The sequence below is a fragment of the Mustelus asterias genome, chromosome 3 (genome assembly GCF_964213995.1).
Source record: "Mustelus asterias chromosome 3, sMusAst1.hap1.1, whole genome shotgun sequence".
Taxonomy (NCBI): Eukaryota; Metazoa; Chordata; class Chondrichthyes; order Carcharhiniformes; family Triakidae; genus Mustelus; species Mustelus asterias.
In genome coordinates this window covers 152,025,779-152,043,912 of record NC_135803.1, presented here as the reverse complement: position 1 = coordinate 152,043,912, position 18,134 = coordinate 152,025,779, and the positions used below count along the sequence as shown (strand labels likewise).

Here is an 18,134-nt window from a genome sequence, read left to right as displayed (position 1 = left end):
TCAATACATATTGGTTCACAGAATACGACCACGACACAACATCACAAGTAAGGGAAAGGCACGATATGTGAGGGCAAAGGGAGTAAATCACTCTGAGCTACTGAAGGTGTAATGCAGAGATTGGACTCTGATCTCAATGAGGAAGCTGGAAGACACAAGTTTGATTCAATCGCGAATCAGAGTCGGCAGAAAGAGGAGCCCAAAATTCAACATTGGGTGTATAAAATGCTGCACAGGAAAGTAAAGACTTTATTTTATTGTTACCACAAGTAGCCTTACATTAACACAGCAATGAAGTTACTGTGAAAATCCCCTAGTCGCCACACTCTGGCGCCTGTTTGGGTACACTGAGGGAGAATTTAGCACGGCCAATGCACCATAACCTGCACGTCTTTCAGACTGTGGAAGGAAACCGGAGCACCCGGAGGAAACCCACGCAGACACGGGGAGAACGTGCAGACTCCACACAGACAGTGACCCAAGTTGGGAATGGAACCCCGATCCCTGGTGCCATGAGGCAGCAGCGCTAACCTCTGTGCCACACATTGGGTGCACAAAATGCTGCACAGAAAAGTAAAGACCTGCATTTCTATAGCACCTTTCATGACCTCAGGATGTCTCCTGAGTTCTGTACAGCCAATTGGGTGCTTTCGAAGTGTAGCCACTGTGGTAATATCGGAAATATGACAGCTGACTTATGCACAGCAAGCTCCCACAAACAGCAATGACCAGCCTGAATTGGCTGGGGTTGTGCTCCTTTGAACAGAGGAGGCTGAGGGGAGATTTAAGGAGATGCGCAACATTGTGAGGGGCCTGGATAGAGTGGATGGAAAGGACCTATTGACCTTAGTTGAGAGGTCAGTGACATGGGGACATCGATTTAAAGTGATTGGTGGAAAGATTAGATGTTTTTCACCCAGAGGGCTTTGGGGTGTCTGGAACTCACTGCCTGAAAGGGTAGCAGAGGCAGAAACCCTCAACTCATTGAAAAGGTGTCTGGATTCGCACCTCAAGTGCTACCTCTGTAGGTGGGATGTGGGATGAGGCTAGCTGGCTCATTTTCTGACCAGCACAGGCACGATGGGCCGAGTGGCCTCTTTCTGTGCAGTAAACCTTCTTTGATGCTAATCTGTCTTTCAATGCTGGTTGAAGGATAAATATTAGCCAGGACATTCAAACAGCACTGTGAGATTCTTACCATCCAACCATGAGAGCAGATGGGGCCTTGGTTTAAGGTCTCATCGGAGAGAAGGCACCATTGACAGTGTAGCACTCCCGGAGTGCTGCGTTGGAGCATCAGTCTAGATTCTGAACTCAGGTTTCTAGAGTGGGACTTGAGCTCACATCTTCTGATTCAGGGGCAAGAGTTCTACCCACTGAGCCACTGCTGACACATGGTACCCCAGGGAAAATGTACCTCACAATATAAAACTGTGCCATCTCATTGGCACATCACACCCTCGGTAAGCTCTGGTGACAACTTCAGTGACGTCGAGTTTGTGTTTAACCAGGAAGGAGGAGCCAGGCTTTCTGGGACAGATGTGTGCAGGTCTTATATTGGCCACGCCACTGGTCAGTACGTGAGGAGTGCCGAGCTGCCCAACCCATGGGTCAGCAGCTCCAGTGTTCACAATGAGATGGCGCTGTCTCCGGAGTCGACCCGTGAAACTCAGCCACTCTCGTGTGTCTGGGAGGTTATGGAGAAAGTCAAAGGAAAGATCAGGTAGCGTAGCCTTCGACGCAACAAAGGTTGAATCATTCACAAACAAAGAAGCTGGGAGACACCTTTCTTCAATGGGCATCGGAGGGTCAGTGTAGCAGAGGAAGAAGGAGGTGACATGAGCTGAATGTGTTGTGTTTTGTGTGGGGAGAGGACCTCAGTGACAGACTGACAGGCCGAACAATCTCCCTACTCCTCCTTATGAGTGACATTCTCACCTTTTCGCCTCGGGAACCACTGGGACCTGGCAATCCCTGTTGAACGGGGGGAAAAAAAAACAGGAATTACTGTAGGAATAGCACAAGACGATCAGCAAATGTTTCTAAAATAAGCAAAATACTGCGGGCGCTGGAATCTGAAACTGGAACAGAGGATGCTGGAAAAACTCAGCATCTGTAAGGAGAGAAAACAGAGTTAAGGTTTCGGGTCCTTCCTCAGAGAGGGAGAATATGGATGGAAAATTTTCGGATTGGAGGCAGGTTGCTAGCGGAGTGCCACAGGGATCAGTGCTTGGTCCTCTGCTCTTTGTGATTTTTATTAATGACTTAGAGGAGGGGGCTGAAGGGTGGATCAGTAAATTTGCTGATGACACCAAGATTGGTGGAGTAGTGGATGAGGTGGAGGGCTGTTGTAGGCTGCAAAGAGACATAGATAGGATGCAAAGCTGGGCTGAAAAATGGCAAATGGAGTTTAACCCTGATAAATGTGAGGTGATTCATTTTGGTAGGACTAATTTAAATGTGGATTACAGGGTCAAAGGTAGGGTCCTGAAGACTGTGGAGGAACAGAGAGATCTTGGGGTCCATATCCACAGATCTAAAGGTTGCCACTCAAGTGGATAGAGCTGTGAAGAAGGCCTATAGTGTGTTAGCTTTTATTAACAGGGGGTTGGAGTTTAAGAGCCGTGGGGTTATGCTGCAACTGTACAGGACCTTGGTGAGACCACATTTGGAATATTGTGTGCAGTTCTGGTCACCTCACTATAAGAAGGATGTGGAAGCGCTGGAAAGAGTGCAGAGGAGATTTACCAGGATGCTGCCTGGTTTGGAGGGTAGGTCTTATGAGGAAAGGTTGAGGGAGCTAGGGCTATTCTCTCTGGAGCGGAGAAGGCTGAGGGGAGACTTAATAGAGGTTTATAAAATGATGAAGGGGATAGATAGAGTGAACGTTCAAAGACTATTTCCTCGGGTGGATGGAGCTATTTCAAGGGAGCATAACTATAGGGTTCGTGGTGGGAGATATAGGAAGGATATCAGAGGTAGATTCTTTACGCAGAGAGTGGTTGGGGTGTGGAATGGACTGCCTGCAGTGAAAGTGGAATCAGACACTTTAGGAACATTTAAGCGGTTATTGGATAGGCACATGGAGCACACCAGGATGATAGGGAGTGGGATAGCTTGATCTTGGTTTCAGATAAAGCTCGGCACAACATTGTGGGCCGAAGGGCCTGTTCTGTGCTGTACTGTTCTATGTTCGATATTGAAGTGTAGCTGTGAGAGATTGCAACAAGACGTAGCAACATTAAGAGTGGAAGGCAAAAGGCCTGGCTGGGGAATGGGAGGGGGTGGGGGGGGGGGGGGGGGGGGGTGGGGGCGGTGGGACACGGAAGGGGAGTCGCATTGAGGCAATACATATATGGGATATTTTAAAAAGGGGGATGCCTAATTTGGAAGAACTTATCCTCATATGTATATTATACTGCCAAAACTAACCATATCTAGGGACTGCAATCAAAGTGGTTCCCAGTTTGTTGACTTACAATGCAAGTTTATTAAAAGGGGAAATGTTAAAAGGGGAGGTGTATTCCACTTTATTGGTATATGGGGATGATGTACAACTGCCGGCTGTGTGCACACAACCCTACAGTGCAGAAGGAGGCCATTTAGCCCATCGAGTCCGCACCGGCCCACTCTGACAGAGTACCTTACCCAGGAGCTTTCCTCCAACCTATCCCCGTAACCCCACCCAATCAGAACTATCAATGTCTGGGTGGATAGGTCAGAAGCCCAACAGATCAGTAATGCCCCCCAATTTCTCATGTACCAACCTATCCCACTCCAACAAGGGACAACGTTTCTGGGCTAAAGGCTGATCTTTGATGGACTGAATGGCCTCCTTCTGCACTGCAGGGATTGTATGAGTCTATAATTTCAAGAAGGAATTAGATATAGCTCTTGGGGCTAAAGGGATCGAGGGACATGGGGGGAAAGGCAGGATCAGGGTATTGAATTTGATGATCAGCCACGATCATAATGAATGGCGGAGCAGGCTCGAAGGGCCGAATGGCCTACGCCTGCTTCTAGTTTCTATGTATATAAAATTGAGCCCAAAGTCTCAGAGCTCGATACATAAGAGAGAAAGTTCCAGAACCCAGGAGCATCATGTGAATGATCACCATCCATTTTCCAATTGTGTAGGAATGGCTTTTGAACTTCAAAACATTTTGGGTGGATCAAAAGTATTGATCATATGGTCACCTGATCGAAACTGTCTTCAGATAATCAATCTTACTTATTGCAAAAACGCCGGGAGAGACCAGCCAGTCGACAAACAACACAGCAAGAACCAGCAACAAAGGCTGCTACACTGATGCCTTAGAACTGGACACTGCAACCCAGTAAGGAGTCTAAACCTGTTCCTTTTCACATCCATCAGCCCAAAAACTGATCTCCTAGTGATAAGTTGCTGCAGTGCATCTTGTGGGTGTTTCACACTGCTGCCACTGTGTGTCAGCGGTGGAGGGACTGAATTCTTCAGCTGCTGGATGGGGTGCCGATCGAGCGGAGCTGCTTTGTCCTGGATGGTATCGAGTTTCTTGAGTGTTGTTGAAGTTGCACTCATCTAGGCATCCATCCAGGGCATCATTCCATCACACCCCTGACCTGTGCCTTGTAGATAGGGGACAGGCTTTGGGGAGTCAGGAGGTGAGTTACTCGCCATATAGCATCCCCAGCCTCTGACCTGCTCTTGTAGCTACAGTTTTTACACTCTATTCAAACAAAAAACAGTACAGCACAGGAACAGGCCCTTCAGCCCTCCAAGCCTGCGCCGATCACATCCTATCTAGACCAACCGCTTATATCCCTCTATTCCCCATCTGTTCATGTGCCTATCCAGATAAGTCTTAAATGTCGCTAATGTATGCCTCACTTGGCAGTGCATTCCAGGCCCCCACCACCCTCTGTGTAAAACCTTCCTCCGCACATCTCCACTGACCCTTTCCCCTCTTACCCTGAACTTGTGCCCCCTTGTAATTGTCATTTCTGCCCTGGAAAAAAGCTTCCAACTGTTCACCCTACCCACACCCCTCATAATTTCTATCAGGTCGCCCGTCCGCCTCCACCTTTCCAGGGAGAACAATCCCAGTTCGTTCAATCTCTCCTCATAGCTAATACCCTCCATACCAGGCAACATCGTGGTAAACCTTCTCTGTACTCTCTCTGAAGCCTCCACAGCCTACTTCTATTCCTACTCCTACTCATTTTGTTCTTGCTGCTATTCTGGGATACGCCCTTCGAGGCTTCACCTGTGAAAGAGAAACAGACGAGAGTGGGGTGATACTTACAACTGATCCCGGCACACCGGGTGGTCCAAGTTGTCCTCGGTCCCCCTAACAACAGAAATATTGAACCGTCAGCGGATGGATTGCAATCATAAATGTAAGAATCAGAAGATATCAGTGAACATTGCGGGAGGATACAATGCAGCAATGGGAGCTGGGGGTCCCTGAAACAGCGTGAGTTCTGATTCCTGCTACATTGGAAACTGATTTCATTTCTCACACTCTGTTCACTCCACAGGACGGCTGCTTGAATAGACGGGGCCAAGTAAAGTCTTGAATGGTTTGCCCCATTGATTCATGTCTTCGCTCACTCTCTGGTTCCAGTTCCTGTGGTTGTTGACACTATGATGAGAATTCCCACTCACCTGAAGAAGGGGCTTGGAGCTCCGAAAGCTTGCGTGGCTTTTTGCTACCAAATAAACCTGTTGGACTTTAACCTGGTGTTGTTAAACTTCTTACTGTGTTACTGACACTAAGCAGCTGAAAATGAAACAGTGACGCAAGCTTTCTAATCTACACGTGCCTCACGTTAGTTTATGTTTCTCCCCCTCGCAGTATCGAAACACTGGTGCCGAACTGGGTAATTTACCCGTATTTACACAGAGAAGAAAAGAAGGGGGTGGAGTAATAAAAAGTGAGAAAGGGAGAGACAAATAATGGGTGAGAAAGAAATGAAACAGAGGGAAGAGAAGGAGAAAGAGAGAGAAAGAAAGAAATGGAGGTCTGAAGGCAGAGGAAAAGAGAAAGGCCGGAATTTTCCAGTCCCGCCCTTACGGGGACCTGTCGTGGGCAGGAATGGAAAATTTGAAGAGCCCGTCAAATGTCCATTGATGTGCGAAGGCACTGATAATCCCAGCCAAAGATAGAATGAAGAAAGAGAGAGAAAGAGGGTAAAATGGACGGACTGATTTTCATGTATTTGGAGCTTCTCACAGTCTTAGGTTGTCCCACGGCATTGTTGCGGCAATAGTACTTTTGAAATGTGGTCAAGTGTTTTAAGGCAGGAACCAAATCTTTTGAATATCAGCATTGTGTTCAACCTGACGGTGCTCACTTACCTTTGGGCCTGATGGTCCTGGTAGTCCCCTGTCTCCCTGCAAAAAATAACCAACACCAATAATTACACAATTCCAGGGACTTATGAGGAGGGACTAAATTGGTTAGAATTACATTCATTGGAGTTCAGAAGAATGAGGGGGGACCTCAGAGAAACCTATTAAATTCTAACAGGGCTGGACAGGGTAGATGCAAGAAGGATGTTCCTGATGGTGGGGGTGGCCATCACTAAGGAGAAGGTGCTAGGGAAGCTGAAAGGTCGGAAGGTGAATAAATCACCTGGACCGGATGGACCTACGCCCCAGGGTTCTGAAGGAGATAGCTGAAGAGATTGTGGAGGCATTGGTGGTGATCTTTCAGGAATCACTGGAGTCACGGAGGGTCTCAGAGGACTAGAAAAGGCTAATATAACACCTCTGTTTAAGAAGAGAGGGAGGCAGAAGATGGGAAATTATAGGTCAGTTCGCCTGACCTTGATCGTGGGTAAGATCTTGGAGTCCATTATTAAGGATGAAATTGCGGAGTACTTGGAAATGCATGGTAAAACAGGACTGAGTCAGCATGGCTTCATCAAAGGGAGGTCATGACTGACAAATCTGTTAGAATTCTTTGAGGAGGTAACAAAGAACTTAGACACAGGAGAGCCACTGGACTTGATTTATTTGGATTTCTGGAAAGCCTTTGACAAGGTGCCTTATAAGAGGCTGCTAAATAAGCTAAGAGCCAATGGTGTTAGAGGCAAGGTACTGGCATGGATAGCAGATTGGCTGACAGACAGAAGGCAGAGAGTGGGGATAAGGGGGTCTTTTCAGGTTGGCAACCGGTGACTAGTGGTGTTCCACAGGGGTCAGTGTTGGGACCACAACTTTTCGCCATATACATTAATGATCTAGATGAAGGAACTGAGGGCATGGTTGCTAAATTTGCGGATGATACAAAGATATGTAGAGGGACAGGTATCATTGAGGAAGTGGAGAGGCTGCAGAATGACTTGGACAGGTTAGGAGAGTGGGCAAAGAAATGGCAGATGGAATACAATGTGGGAAAGTGTGAGGTTATGCACTTTGGTAGGAAGAACAGAGGCCTAGGCTATTTTCTAAATGGGTAAAGGCTTCAGAAATCTGAAGCACAAAGGGACTTGGGAGTCCTGGTTCAGGAGTCTCTTAAGGTTAACGTGCAGGTTCAGTTGGCAGTTAGGAAGGCAAATTCAATGTTAACATTCATTTCTAGAGGGCTAGAATACAAGAACAGGGACGTCTGCTGAGGCTGTATTAGGCTCTGGTCGGACCCCATTTGGAGTATTGTGAGCAGTTTTGGACCCCTACCTAAGGAAGGATGTGCTGGCCTTGGAGGGAGTCCAGAGGAGGATGAGGGGGGATCTAATTGAAACTTATGGAATACTGAGAGGCCTACTAGAGTGGACATGGAGAGGATGTTTCTACTCGTGGGAGAGACCAGAACAGGGGGCACAACCTCAGAGTGAAGGGACTCTCCTTTAAAACTGAGATGAGGAGGAACTCCTTCAGCCAGAGGATGGTGAATCTGTGGAATTCATTGCCATAGAGGGCTGTGGAGGCCAGGTCATTGAGTGTCTTTAAGACAGAGATAGATAGGTTCTTGATCAATAAGGGGATCAAAGGTTATGGGGAGAAGGCAGGAGAATGGGGATGAGAATCATATCAGCCATGATTGAATGGCGGAGCAGACTCGATGGGCTGAATGGCCTAATTCTGCTCCTATATCATATGGTCTTATGGGTGTCCAGAACCAGCAGTCACAATCTGAAGCTACAGGGTAGACCGTTTAGGACTGAGATGAGGACAGATTTTTTCACTCAGAGTGGTTAGCCTGTGGAATTCGCGACCACAGACAGTAGTTGAGGCCAAAACATTGTATGATATCAAGAAGCAGTTAGATCAAGCACTTGGGGCAAAGGAAATCAAAGGATATGAGGGAAAGCAGGAAAAGATTGGTGGAAGTACACCCATAGGACTGGTAGAGAGGGTGTTCAAGGACTTTGACACAGTGACAGTGAAGGAACAGTGATATGGCTCCAAGCCAGGATGGTGTGTGACATGGGAGTGGCCAAGGATTTGAGAGGCACTCTGAAGTGGCCTTAGCAAGTTGCCACAGTGAATTTTCACAGGAAAGGCATGCCGCGATCCCACAAAAAGGGTTGTAATGAAAGGGACAAATCACTTACCTGGGATCCCGGCGAACCAGTCTCACCCGGCTGTCCTCGGTCTCCCTGTCCATCAAAAAGAAAAATAAGCTGTCCCATTAAAATGCCAGCCTGGAACAATAAGTCTTTTTGGTTAAAACTGTTTAACTCAATCCCTCTCATCTTTCCAATCCAGCCTCAGATAACCTTAGCACATCACCCATTCATTTTCCAAATTTAGAACCAAAAAAAAACTGCAAGGATATTAAGCCAGGAAGCTTTATCCAAGCTATAACCTATGGCATTTAGCTGCTATTTTCTCCTTTGGATGGCACGGTGGCACAGTGGTTAGCACTACTGCCTCACAGTGCCAGGAACCCGGATTCAATTCTGGCCTCAGGTCACTGTCTAGTGCGGAGTTTGCACGTTCTCCCCGTGTCTGCGTGGGTTTCCTCCAGGTGCTCCGGTTTCCTCTCATAGTCCAAAGATGTGCAGGTTAGGTTGATTGGCCATGCTAAATTGACCTTAGTGTCAGGGGATTAGCAGGGTAAATATGTGGGGCTGTGGGAAGAGGGCCTGGGTGGGATTGTGATGGGTACAGACTCAATGGGCCAAATGGTCTTCTGCACTGTAGGGATTCTATGATTCCCCCTGCCCATAGCGCCATAGAAAAGTTCCAGCACAGGAAGAGGCCATTGAGCCCATCTTGTCTGCACTAGCTGAAAATAAATACTAGCCACCCATTCTAATCCCACCTTTCAGCGCCCACTCTGTCGTCTTGTAGGTTACAGCATTTCAAGTGCAGATCCAGGTACCTTTTAAATAACTTGAGGGTTTTTGCCTCAGTCACTTAGGCAGCGAACTCCAGACACCAACTAAGCTCTGGGTGAAAAAACTTTTCTCAATATCCCTTCTAATCCTTTGACTAATCACTTCAAATCCCATTCCCTGGTAACTGAACTTTCCGCGAGGGGAAATAAGTCTTTCCCATTTATTGTCTCGAGGTCCCTCATATGTTTGTTCACCGCAATCAAATCACCTCTCAACCTCCCCTGTTCTAAGGAAAAAACGGGCAGGATTTTCCAGCCACACTCGCCCCAAGACCGGAAAATCCTGCCCGAGGTCAACAGGCCTTTGCACGGTCCTGTCCCACCTGCTACGATTCCCGTGGCGGGCGGGACAGGAAAATCCCGCCCAACATCTTTCCTCATAGCTGCAATTTTCCAACCCTGACAACATTCTTGTAACTCTGCTCTGACAAAGAGTCATCCAGACTCGAAACGTTGGCTCTATTCTCTCTCCACAGATACTGTCAAACCTGCTGAGATTTTCCAGCATTTTCTGTTTTTGTTTCAGATTCCAGCATCCGCAGTATTTTGTCTTTATTCTTGTAAGTCTCACAGAGTCAGAGGTTTACAGCATGGAAACAGGCCCTTCGGCCCAACTTGTCTATGCTGCCCTTTTTTTTAAACCCTAAGCTAATCCCAATTGCCAGCGTTGGCCCATATCCCTCTATATCCATCTTACCAATGTAACTGTCTAAATGCTTTTTAAAATACAAAATTGTACCCGCCTCTACTACTACCTCTGGCAACTTGTTCCAGCCACTCACTGCCCTCTGTGAAAAAATTGCCCCTCTGGACCCTTTTGTATCTCTCCCTTCTCACCTTAAACCTATGCCCTCTAGTTTTAGACTCCCCTACCTTTGAGAAAATATATTGACTATCTAGCTGATCTATGCCCCTCATTATTTTACAGACCTTGATATGATCACCCCTTAAGCCTCCTATGGTCCCGAGAAAAAGTCCCAGTCTATCCAGCCTCTCCTTATAACTCAAACCGTCAAATCCCGGTAGCATCCTAATGAATCTTTGCTGCACTCTTTCTAGTTTAATCATTTCCTTTCCATGATAGGGTGACCAAAATTGTACACAATATTCCAAGTGTGGCCTTATTAATGTCTTGTACAACTTCAACAAGACGTGCTGTATTCAATGTTCTGACCAATGAAACCAAGCATGCCGAATGCCTTCTTCACCACTCTGTCCACCTGTGACTCCACTTTCAAGGAGCTATGAACCTGTCCCCCTCGATCTCTTTGTTCTGTAACTCTCCCCAACAGCCTACTATTAACTGAGTATGTCCTGCCCTGGTTCGACCTACCAAAATGCATTCATCTAAATTAAGATGTACGAGGTAAGTTTTTTTTACACAGAGGGTGGTGGGTGCCTAGAACTCACTGCCGGGGGAGGTCGTGGAAGCAGATACGATACATGAATAGGATGGGAATAGAGAGCTATGGTCCCCGGGAGGGTAGGGGGTTTTAGAAAAATAAAGTAAAGTTTATTTATTAGACACCAGTAAGGCTTACATTAACACTGAACAAAGAAAGAACAAAGAACAGTACAGCACAGGAAACAGGCCCTTCGGCCCTCCAAGCCTGTGCCGCTCCTTGGTCCAACTAGACCAATCGTTTGTATCCCTCCATTCCCAGGCTGCTCATGTAACTATCCAGGTAAGTCTTAAACGATGTCAGCGTGCCTGCCTCCACCACCCTACTTGGCAGCGCATTCCAGGCCCCCACCACCCTCTGTGTAAAAAACGTCCCTCTGATGTCTGAGTTATACTTCGCCCCTCTCACCTTGAGCCCGTGACCCCTCGTCATCGTCACCTCCGACCTGGGAAAAAGCTTCCCACTGTTCACCCTATCTATCCCCTTCATAATCTTGTACACCTCTATTAGATCTCCCCTCATTCTCCGTCTTTCCAAGGAGAACAACCCCAGTCTACCCAATCTCTCCTCATAGCTAAGACCCTCCATACCAGGCAACATCCTGGTAAACCTTCTCTGCACTCTCTCCAATGCCTCCACGTCCTTCTGGTAGTGCGGCGACCAGAACTGGACGCAGTACTCCAAATGTGGCCTAACCAGCGTTCTATACAGCTGCATCATCAGACTCCAGCTTTTATACTCTATACCCCGTCCTATAAAGGCAAGCATACCATATGCCTTCTTCACCACCTTCTCCACCTGTGTTGCCACCTTCAAGGATTTGTGGACTTGCACACCTAGGTCCCTCGGTGTTTCTATACTCCTGATGACTCTGCCATTTATTGTATAACTCCTCCCTACATTATTTCTTCCAAAATGCATCACTTCGCATTTATCCGGATTAAACTCCATCTGCCACCTCTCCGCCCAATTTTCCAGCCTATCTATATCCTGCTGTATTGCCCGACAATGCTCTTCGCTATCCGCAATTCCAGCCATCTTCGTGTCATCCGCAAACTTGCTGATTACACCAGTTACACCTTCTTCCAAATCATTTATATATATCACAAATAGCAGAGGTCCCAGTACAGAGCCCTGCGGAACACCACTGGTCACAGACCTCCAGCCGGAAAAAGACCCTTCGACCACTACCCTCTGTCTCCTATGGCCAAGCCAGTTCTCCACCCATCTAGCCACTTCCCCTTGTATCCCATGAGCCTTAACCTTCTTAACCAACCTGCCATGTGGGACTTTGTCAAATGCCTTACTGAAATCCATATAGACGACATCCACGGCCCTTCCTTCATCAACCGTTTTTGTCACTTCCTCAAAAAACTCCACCAAATTTGTAAGGCACGATCTCCCTCTTACAAAACCATGCTGTCTGTCACTAATGAGATTGTTCCGTTCTAAATGCACATACATCCTGTCTCTAAGAATCCTCTCCAACAACTTCCCTACCACGGACGTCAAGCTCACCGGCCTATAATTTCCTGGGTTATCCCTGCTACCCTTCTTAAACAGCGGGACCACATTCGCTATCCTCCAATCCTCAGGGACCTCACCCGTGTCCAAAGAAGCGACAAAGATTTCCGTCAGAGGCCCAGCAATTTCATCTCTCGTCTCCCTGAGCAGCCAAGGATAGATGCCATCAGGCCCTGGGGCTTTGTCAGTTTTAATGTTCCCTAAAAAACCTAACACTTCCTCTCTTGTAATGGAGATTTTCTCTAACGGGTCACTTAACTGCAATGAAGTTACTGTGAAATTCCGTGAGTCGCCACATTCCGGTGCCTGTTCGGGTCAATGCACCCTAACCAGCACATCTTTCAGACTGTGGGAGGAAACCGGAGCACCCAGAGGAAACCCACGCAGACACGGGGAGAATGTGCAAACTCCACATAGACAGTGACCCAAGCTGGGAATCGAACCCGGGTCCCTGGCGCTGTGAGGCAGCAGCACTAACCACTGTGCCACCGTGCCGTCCCACAGTGCTATGACTAGTTCAGTTGGGCAGCATGATCGGTGCAGGCGTGGAGGGCCAAAGGGCCTGTTCCTGTGCTGTAATTTTCTTTGTTCTTTAAACTCCAGCTGCCATTCGTCAGCCCACTGGTCCAATTGATCAAGATTCCTAGATAGCTTTCTTCACTGTCCACTATGCCACCAATCTTGGCGTCATCTCCAAACTTACTAACCATGCCGACTAAATTTTCATCCAAATCATTAATATAAATGACAAATAAGAGTGGACCCAGCACCGATCTCCTCTGCACTCTCTCCACAGCAATTCTGCCCTTCCTGTAACGTGGTGACCAATCTATTTCTCAGTCGAATAAAAGAACTCTCCTTTTTGCTGTAACAGTGTTAACCCGACTTTCCTATTCTCAGATACTATCCAATCTGCAAGGCAGTTTCAACATTTCCAGTTTTTATCCCAGACTTTCAGCAATTGCTTTTTTTCAATATCTCCAAAGGACTGGGTTTTATGTCCAATGGACACCCATCGGTGACATTTTTACTTTCTCCATCGACTTTCTATGGGATTTTGAACTGGAATCTTCTGTCAGCTAATGAGCCTGAAAGCACAACACCCTACCCCAGGGCGTCTACGACATAAGTGAATGAGATTTGTAGCTGCGTCTCCAATCAGATCGAAGAGTTGTTTAGGAGCAGTGCAAAGACTGAGTGAGCCGTATCAGTTCGAATATTTAATTCAATATCAAATCAGGTACAAAAATTAAAATAAAGGGAAGGAAGCAAAAACTGAATTCAGAAAGTTAAAAGAGACAAAGGAAAAAAGCAGAAAAAAATCACATTTTTCTATTTTTTTAAAGTCTCAAACAACAATTAAAAGCTGAGGGAATGAGACATTGTGTTTTTCAGTGCCAAAGAGATTGTTTTGTTAAAATAAAACATAATTAAGGACCCCATGCAGCCTGGACATTCTCTCTTCCACCTCCTTCCGTTGGGAAAAAGATACAAAAGTCTGAGGTCACATACCAACTAACTCAAGAACAGCTTCTTCCCTGCTGCCATCAAATTTTTGAATGAACCTACCTCGCACTAACTTCTTTCTCTACACCCTAGCTATGACTGTAACACTACATTCTGCACTCTCTCCTTTCCTTCTCTATGAATGGTATGCTTTGCCTGTATGGTGTGCAAGAAACAATACTTTTCACTGGATACTGATACATGTGACAATAATAAATCAAATTTTAAAAAATAAAAATAAAAAGACATATTACTCTGTTCAAAGGACACTTGCATTACAATGGGTAAGCCCTAACTTTTTTAGTGAGTTTGGTTGCTACCTATTCAGCCACTTCATACCAGTCCAGTGTTTCACTGCTGAGTCGCTTGGTGAGAGACCTATAGGCCATAGCTCCTGGTGAAGCAGAAGCATCTCAGACAGCAAATTCCAGTGTGGCGGGAGGAAGTTACTGTCCAGTTTCCATGTAAATAACGGTGAGCAGTAAGAACCTCACCCTTATCTCCACCACAGAATCCGAGCCCATTGACAGAAGCACTTCGCATTGTTGGTCCACTTCCTCTCCATACTTGCTTCACACTAACTCCAGCAAGACTCTGAAATATTCACCCAACCTCATTAAGTCAACCGCAGACTCTCCACTGACATTATTCTTTCTCACCCTACTAGCCCGAAGAATGTCTATGGCGTTTGGTTAAGAAAAGGCAAATCAAGTTTATTATCATAGTGCAGAAGGAGGCCGTTCGGCCCATCGAGCCTGCACCAACTCTCCGACAGAGCATCTTACCCAGGCCCTGTCCCCGTAACCCCATATATTTACCCTGCTAATTTCCCTAACCTATACATCTTTGGATACTAAGGGTCAATTTAGCACGGCCATCCACCTAATCTGCACATCTTTTGGACTGTGGGAGGAAACCGGAGCACCCGGGGGAAACCCACACAAGACACAGGGAGAATGTGCAAACTCCACACAGACAGTCAAACCTGGAATCAAACCTGGGTCCCTGGTGCTGTGAGGCAGCGGTGCTAACCACTGCCGCCGTGCCACTCAATTATTAATAGAATAATATCAGAGACAGAATATTCGAGACAAAATATTAGAGACAGAAACATTTTTAAAAATACAGTATGGATGGAATTTAGCACAAAAACACTTGCCTTGTCCCCGTGTTCACCCTGAGATCCTCTGGGACCCTAAAGAAATTGGAGAGATGAAGGATTAATCATAAGAACTTTGAGACATGTGTCGCACTTGAGACTCTGCACATGCGCATTTCCATATCCTTCTTTTTAAATAATTGACTCAGAACAATCAACTTCTTATCTGTTTATTCTGAAGTCAAATTAAGTCAGCATCTTGCTAAGCACAGTTAGCCTCCAGCTGACTTCAAGGAAGTATTATCATCTCAAGCTTGTGATCACAGCGGGAAACACAAAACTAAATCCTTTAGCACCGGATAATATCTTACTTGTCAAACGGTGCGACACAGTGCGTCCTCCATCTCACACTGTGAACAATTCCTCAGGAGATGTATTATTCCAAATCCATGAAACACTCCATTGCCCCAGAGCGTGGCGCTGCCCCAGAGCGTGGCGCTGACCCAGAGCGTGGCGCTGACCCAGAGCGTGGGGCTGACCCAGAGCGTGGGGCTGACCCAGAGCGTGGCGCTGACCCAGAGCGTGGCGCTGACCCAGAGCGTGGGGCTGACCCAGAGCGTGGCGCTGTCCCAGAGCGTGGGGCTGACCCAGAGCGTGGGGCTGACCCAGAGCGTGGCACCGCCCCAGAGCATGGCACCGCCCCAGAGCATGGCACCGCCCCAGAGCGTGGCGCTGTCCCAGAGCGTGGCGCTGTCCCAGAGCGTGGGGCTGACCCAGAGCGTGGGGCTGACCCAGAGCGTGGCGCTGTCCCAGAGCGTGGCGCTGTCCCAGAGCGTGGCGCTGTCCCAGAGCGTGGCGCTGACCCAGCGCGAGGCGCTGCCCCAGAGTATGGCGCCGCCCCAGAGCATGGCACTAACCCAGAGCGTGGCACTGACCCAGAGCGTGGCACTAACCCAGAGTGTGGAGCCGCCCCAGAGCATGGCACTAACCCAGAGCGTGGCGCTGACCCAGAGCGTGGCATCGCCCCAGAGCGTGGCGCTGACCCAGAGCGTTGTGCCACCCCAGAGCTGGCGCCGCCCCAGAGCGTGGCATCGCCCCAGAGCGTGGCACTGACCCAGAGCGTTGTGCCACCCCAGAGCGTGGCGCTGACCCAGAGCGTGGTGCTGACCCATAGCATGGCGCCGCCCCAGAGCGTGGCATCACCCCAGAGCGTGGCACTGACCCAGAGCATTGTGCCACCCCAGAGCGTGGCACTGACCCAGAGCGTGGCGCCGCCCCAGAGCGTGGCATCGCCCCAGAGCGTGGCACTGACCCAGAGCGTTGTGCCACCCCAGAGCGTGGCGCTGACCCAGAGCGTGGTGCTGACCCATAGCATGGCGCCGCCCCAGAGCGTGGCATCGCCCCAGAGCGTGGCACTGACCCAGAGCGTTGTGCCACCCCAGAGCGTGGCGCTGACCCAGAGCGTGGCACTGACCCAGAGCGTTGTGCCACCCCAGAGCGTGGCGCTGACCCAGAGCGTTGTGCCACCCCAGAGCGTGGCGCTGACCCAGAGCGTGGCACTGACCCATAGCATGGCACCGCCCCAGAGCGTGGCACTAACCCAGAGCGTGGCACTGACCCAGAGCGTGGCGCTGACCCAGAGCGTGGTAGAAGTCAGGGCTTTGAGTAAATTTAAGTAAGAGGTGGACATATTTGAAGGGTTATGGAGAATGGGCAGAAAAGTGGAGTTGGGACTGAGAAGAGTTCCTCACAATGTGGTGAGAAAAGCCTTTACAATTTCCTGTAAAGACTCGCATTCCAACCATTATCTTGTATATTGAGTCTGTGTCTGTATATGCCCTGTTTGTGAACACAAGTCCTCACTCACCTGAAGAAGGAGCGAGACTCCGAAAGTTTGTGCTGCCAAATAAACCTGTTGGACTTTAACCTGGTGTTGTGAGACTTCTTACTGTGTTTACCCCAATCCAACACCGGCATCTCCACATTATGTGTAACATTGGAGCGGAAATATTTAACATGGATGTTTGAAAAGGTTTTCTTCATTAATTTAACAAAGGTTGTAATGCATTTAGTTTGTTGAGATGCGTAACGTCACTAACCCGGTCACCTGGTTCTCCCTGGCGGCCTGGAGGTCCTGGGAAACCTTCACCCACGTTGCCCTGGCGATGCAAGAAAGAAAATCTCAGGAACCATTTCAAAACATGCCATTTTTTTTAAGCGACTTTGTTTTTTTTCTCGAACCGCCCTGCGGTTAGTTCAGGCCACGGAACAATTACACACCAACCTTTCCTCCATTCAAAGTAATGTGCTGGGGAGAGACCCCAGTGTCACCCCTCCCCCGCCATTTGGTGAAACAGGTTCCATGATCATAAAAGGTTTTTATTTCCAGTTACAGAGAAATCTGTAGATGGTGGGAATCACCATTCTACACTCTTAACTCACACTCAGTCCAATTATTAAGCTACATTCCTACTCTGTTCTCTGTATAGTCAAGAGCTTCAAGTTTCTCAAGGTCCAGATCACCAACACTTGTCCTGGGCCCTCCATATCGGGGCTATAGTCAAGAAAGTCCATCAATGCCTCGACTTTCTCAGGAGGCAAAGGAAGTGTGAGATAATGCATTTTGGAAGGTCAAATGCATGTAGGAATTATACAGTAAATAGCAGAACCCTTAGGAGTATTGACAGAGAGACCTGGACGTACATGTCCATTGATCATTGAAAGTGGCAACACAGGTGGATAAGGTAGTCAAGAAGGCATATGGCATGCTTGCCTTCATCGGTTGAGGCATTGAGTATAAAAACTCGCAGGACACGCTCCAGCTGTACAGAACATTAGTTAGGCCCTATTTAGAATATTGTGTTCAATTCTGGTCGCCACACTACCAGAAGGATGTGGATGCTTTGGAGAGGGTGCAGAAGAGGTTTACCAGGATGTTGCTTGGTCTGGAGGGCATTAGCTATAAGGAGAGGTTGGATAAGCTTGGTTTGTTCTCACTGGAACGACGGGTTGAGAGGTGACCTGATAGAAGTCTACAAGATTATGAGTGGCATGTACAGAGTGGATAGTCAGATGCTCTTTCCCCGGGTAGAAAAGTCAAGCACTCGGGGACATGGGTTTAAGGTGCGTGGGGAAAAGTTTAGAGGAGATGTGCGAGGCAAGTTTTTTACACAGAGGGTGGTGAATGTCTGGAACGCGCAGCCCGGGGAGGTGGTGGCAGCAGGTACGATAGCGGCATTTAAGGGGTAACTAGACAAATATATGAAGAGGATG

General features: G+C 47.9%; 1 protein-coding gene across 1 annotated transcript in view; it reads right to left on the bottom strand.

The window, feature by feature from the left end:
- The window catches only part of LOC144491893 (uncharacterized), a 181,783-nt gene extending 164,375 nt beyond the window's left edge, over positions 1 to 17,408 (bottom strand). The window contains exons 1-7 of the mRNA XM_078210184.1: positions 17,335 to 17,408; positions 16,961 to 17,020; positions 14,918 to 14,957; positions 8,542 to 8,582; positions 6,341 to 6,376; positions 5,286 to 5,330; positions 1,939 to 1,974 (exon numbers count right to left, since the gene is read on the bottom strand). Of these exons, the coding sequence (XP_078066310.1) occupies positions 1,939 to 1,974; positions 5,286 to 5,330; positions 6,341 to 6,376; positions 8,542 to 8,582; positions 14,918 to 14,957; positions 16,961 to 17,020; positions 17,335 to 17,408 (332 nt within the window). The remainder of the gene's footprint in view (positions 1 to 1,938; positions 1,975 to 5,285; positions 5,331 to 6,340; positions 6,377 to 8,541; positions 8,583 to 14,917; positions 14,958 to 16,960; positions 17,021 to 17,334) is intronic.
- Between the last annotated feature and the right edge of the window lie 726 nt (positions 17,409 to 18,134).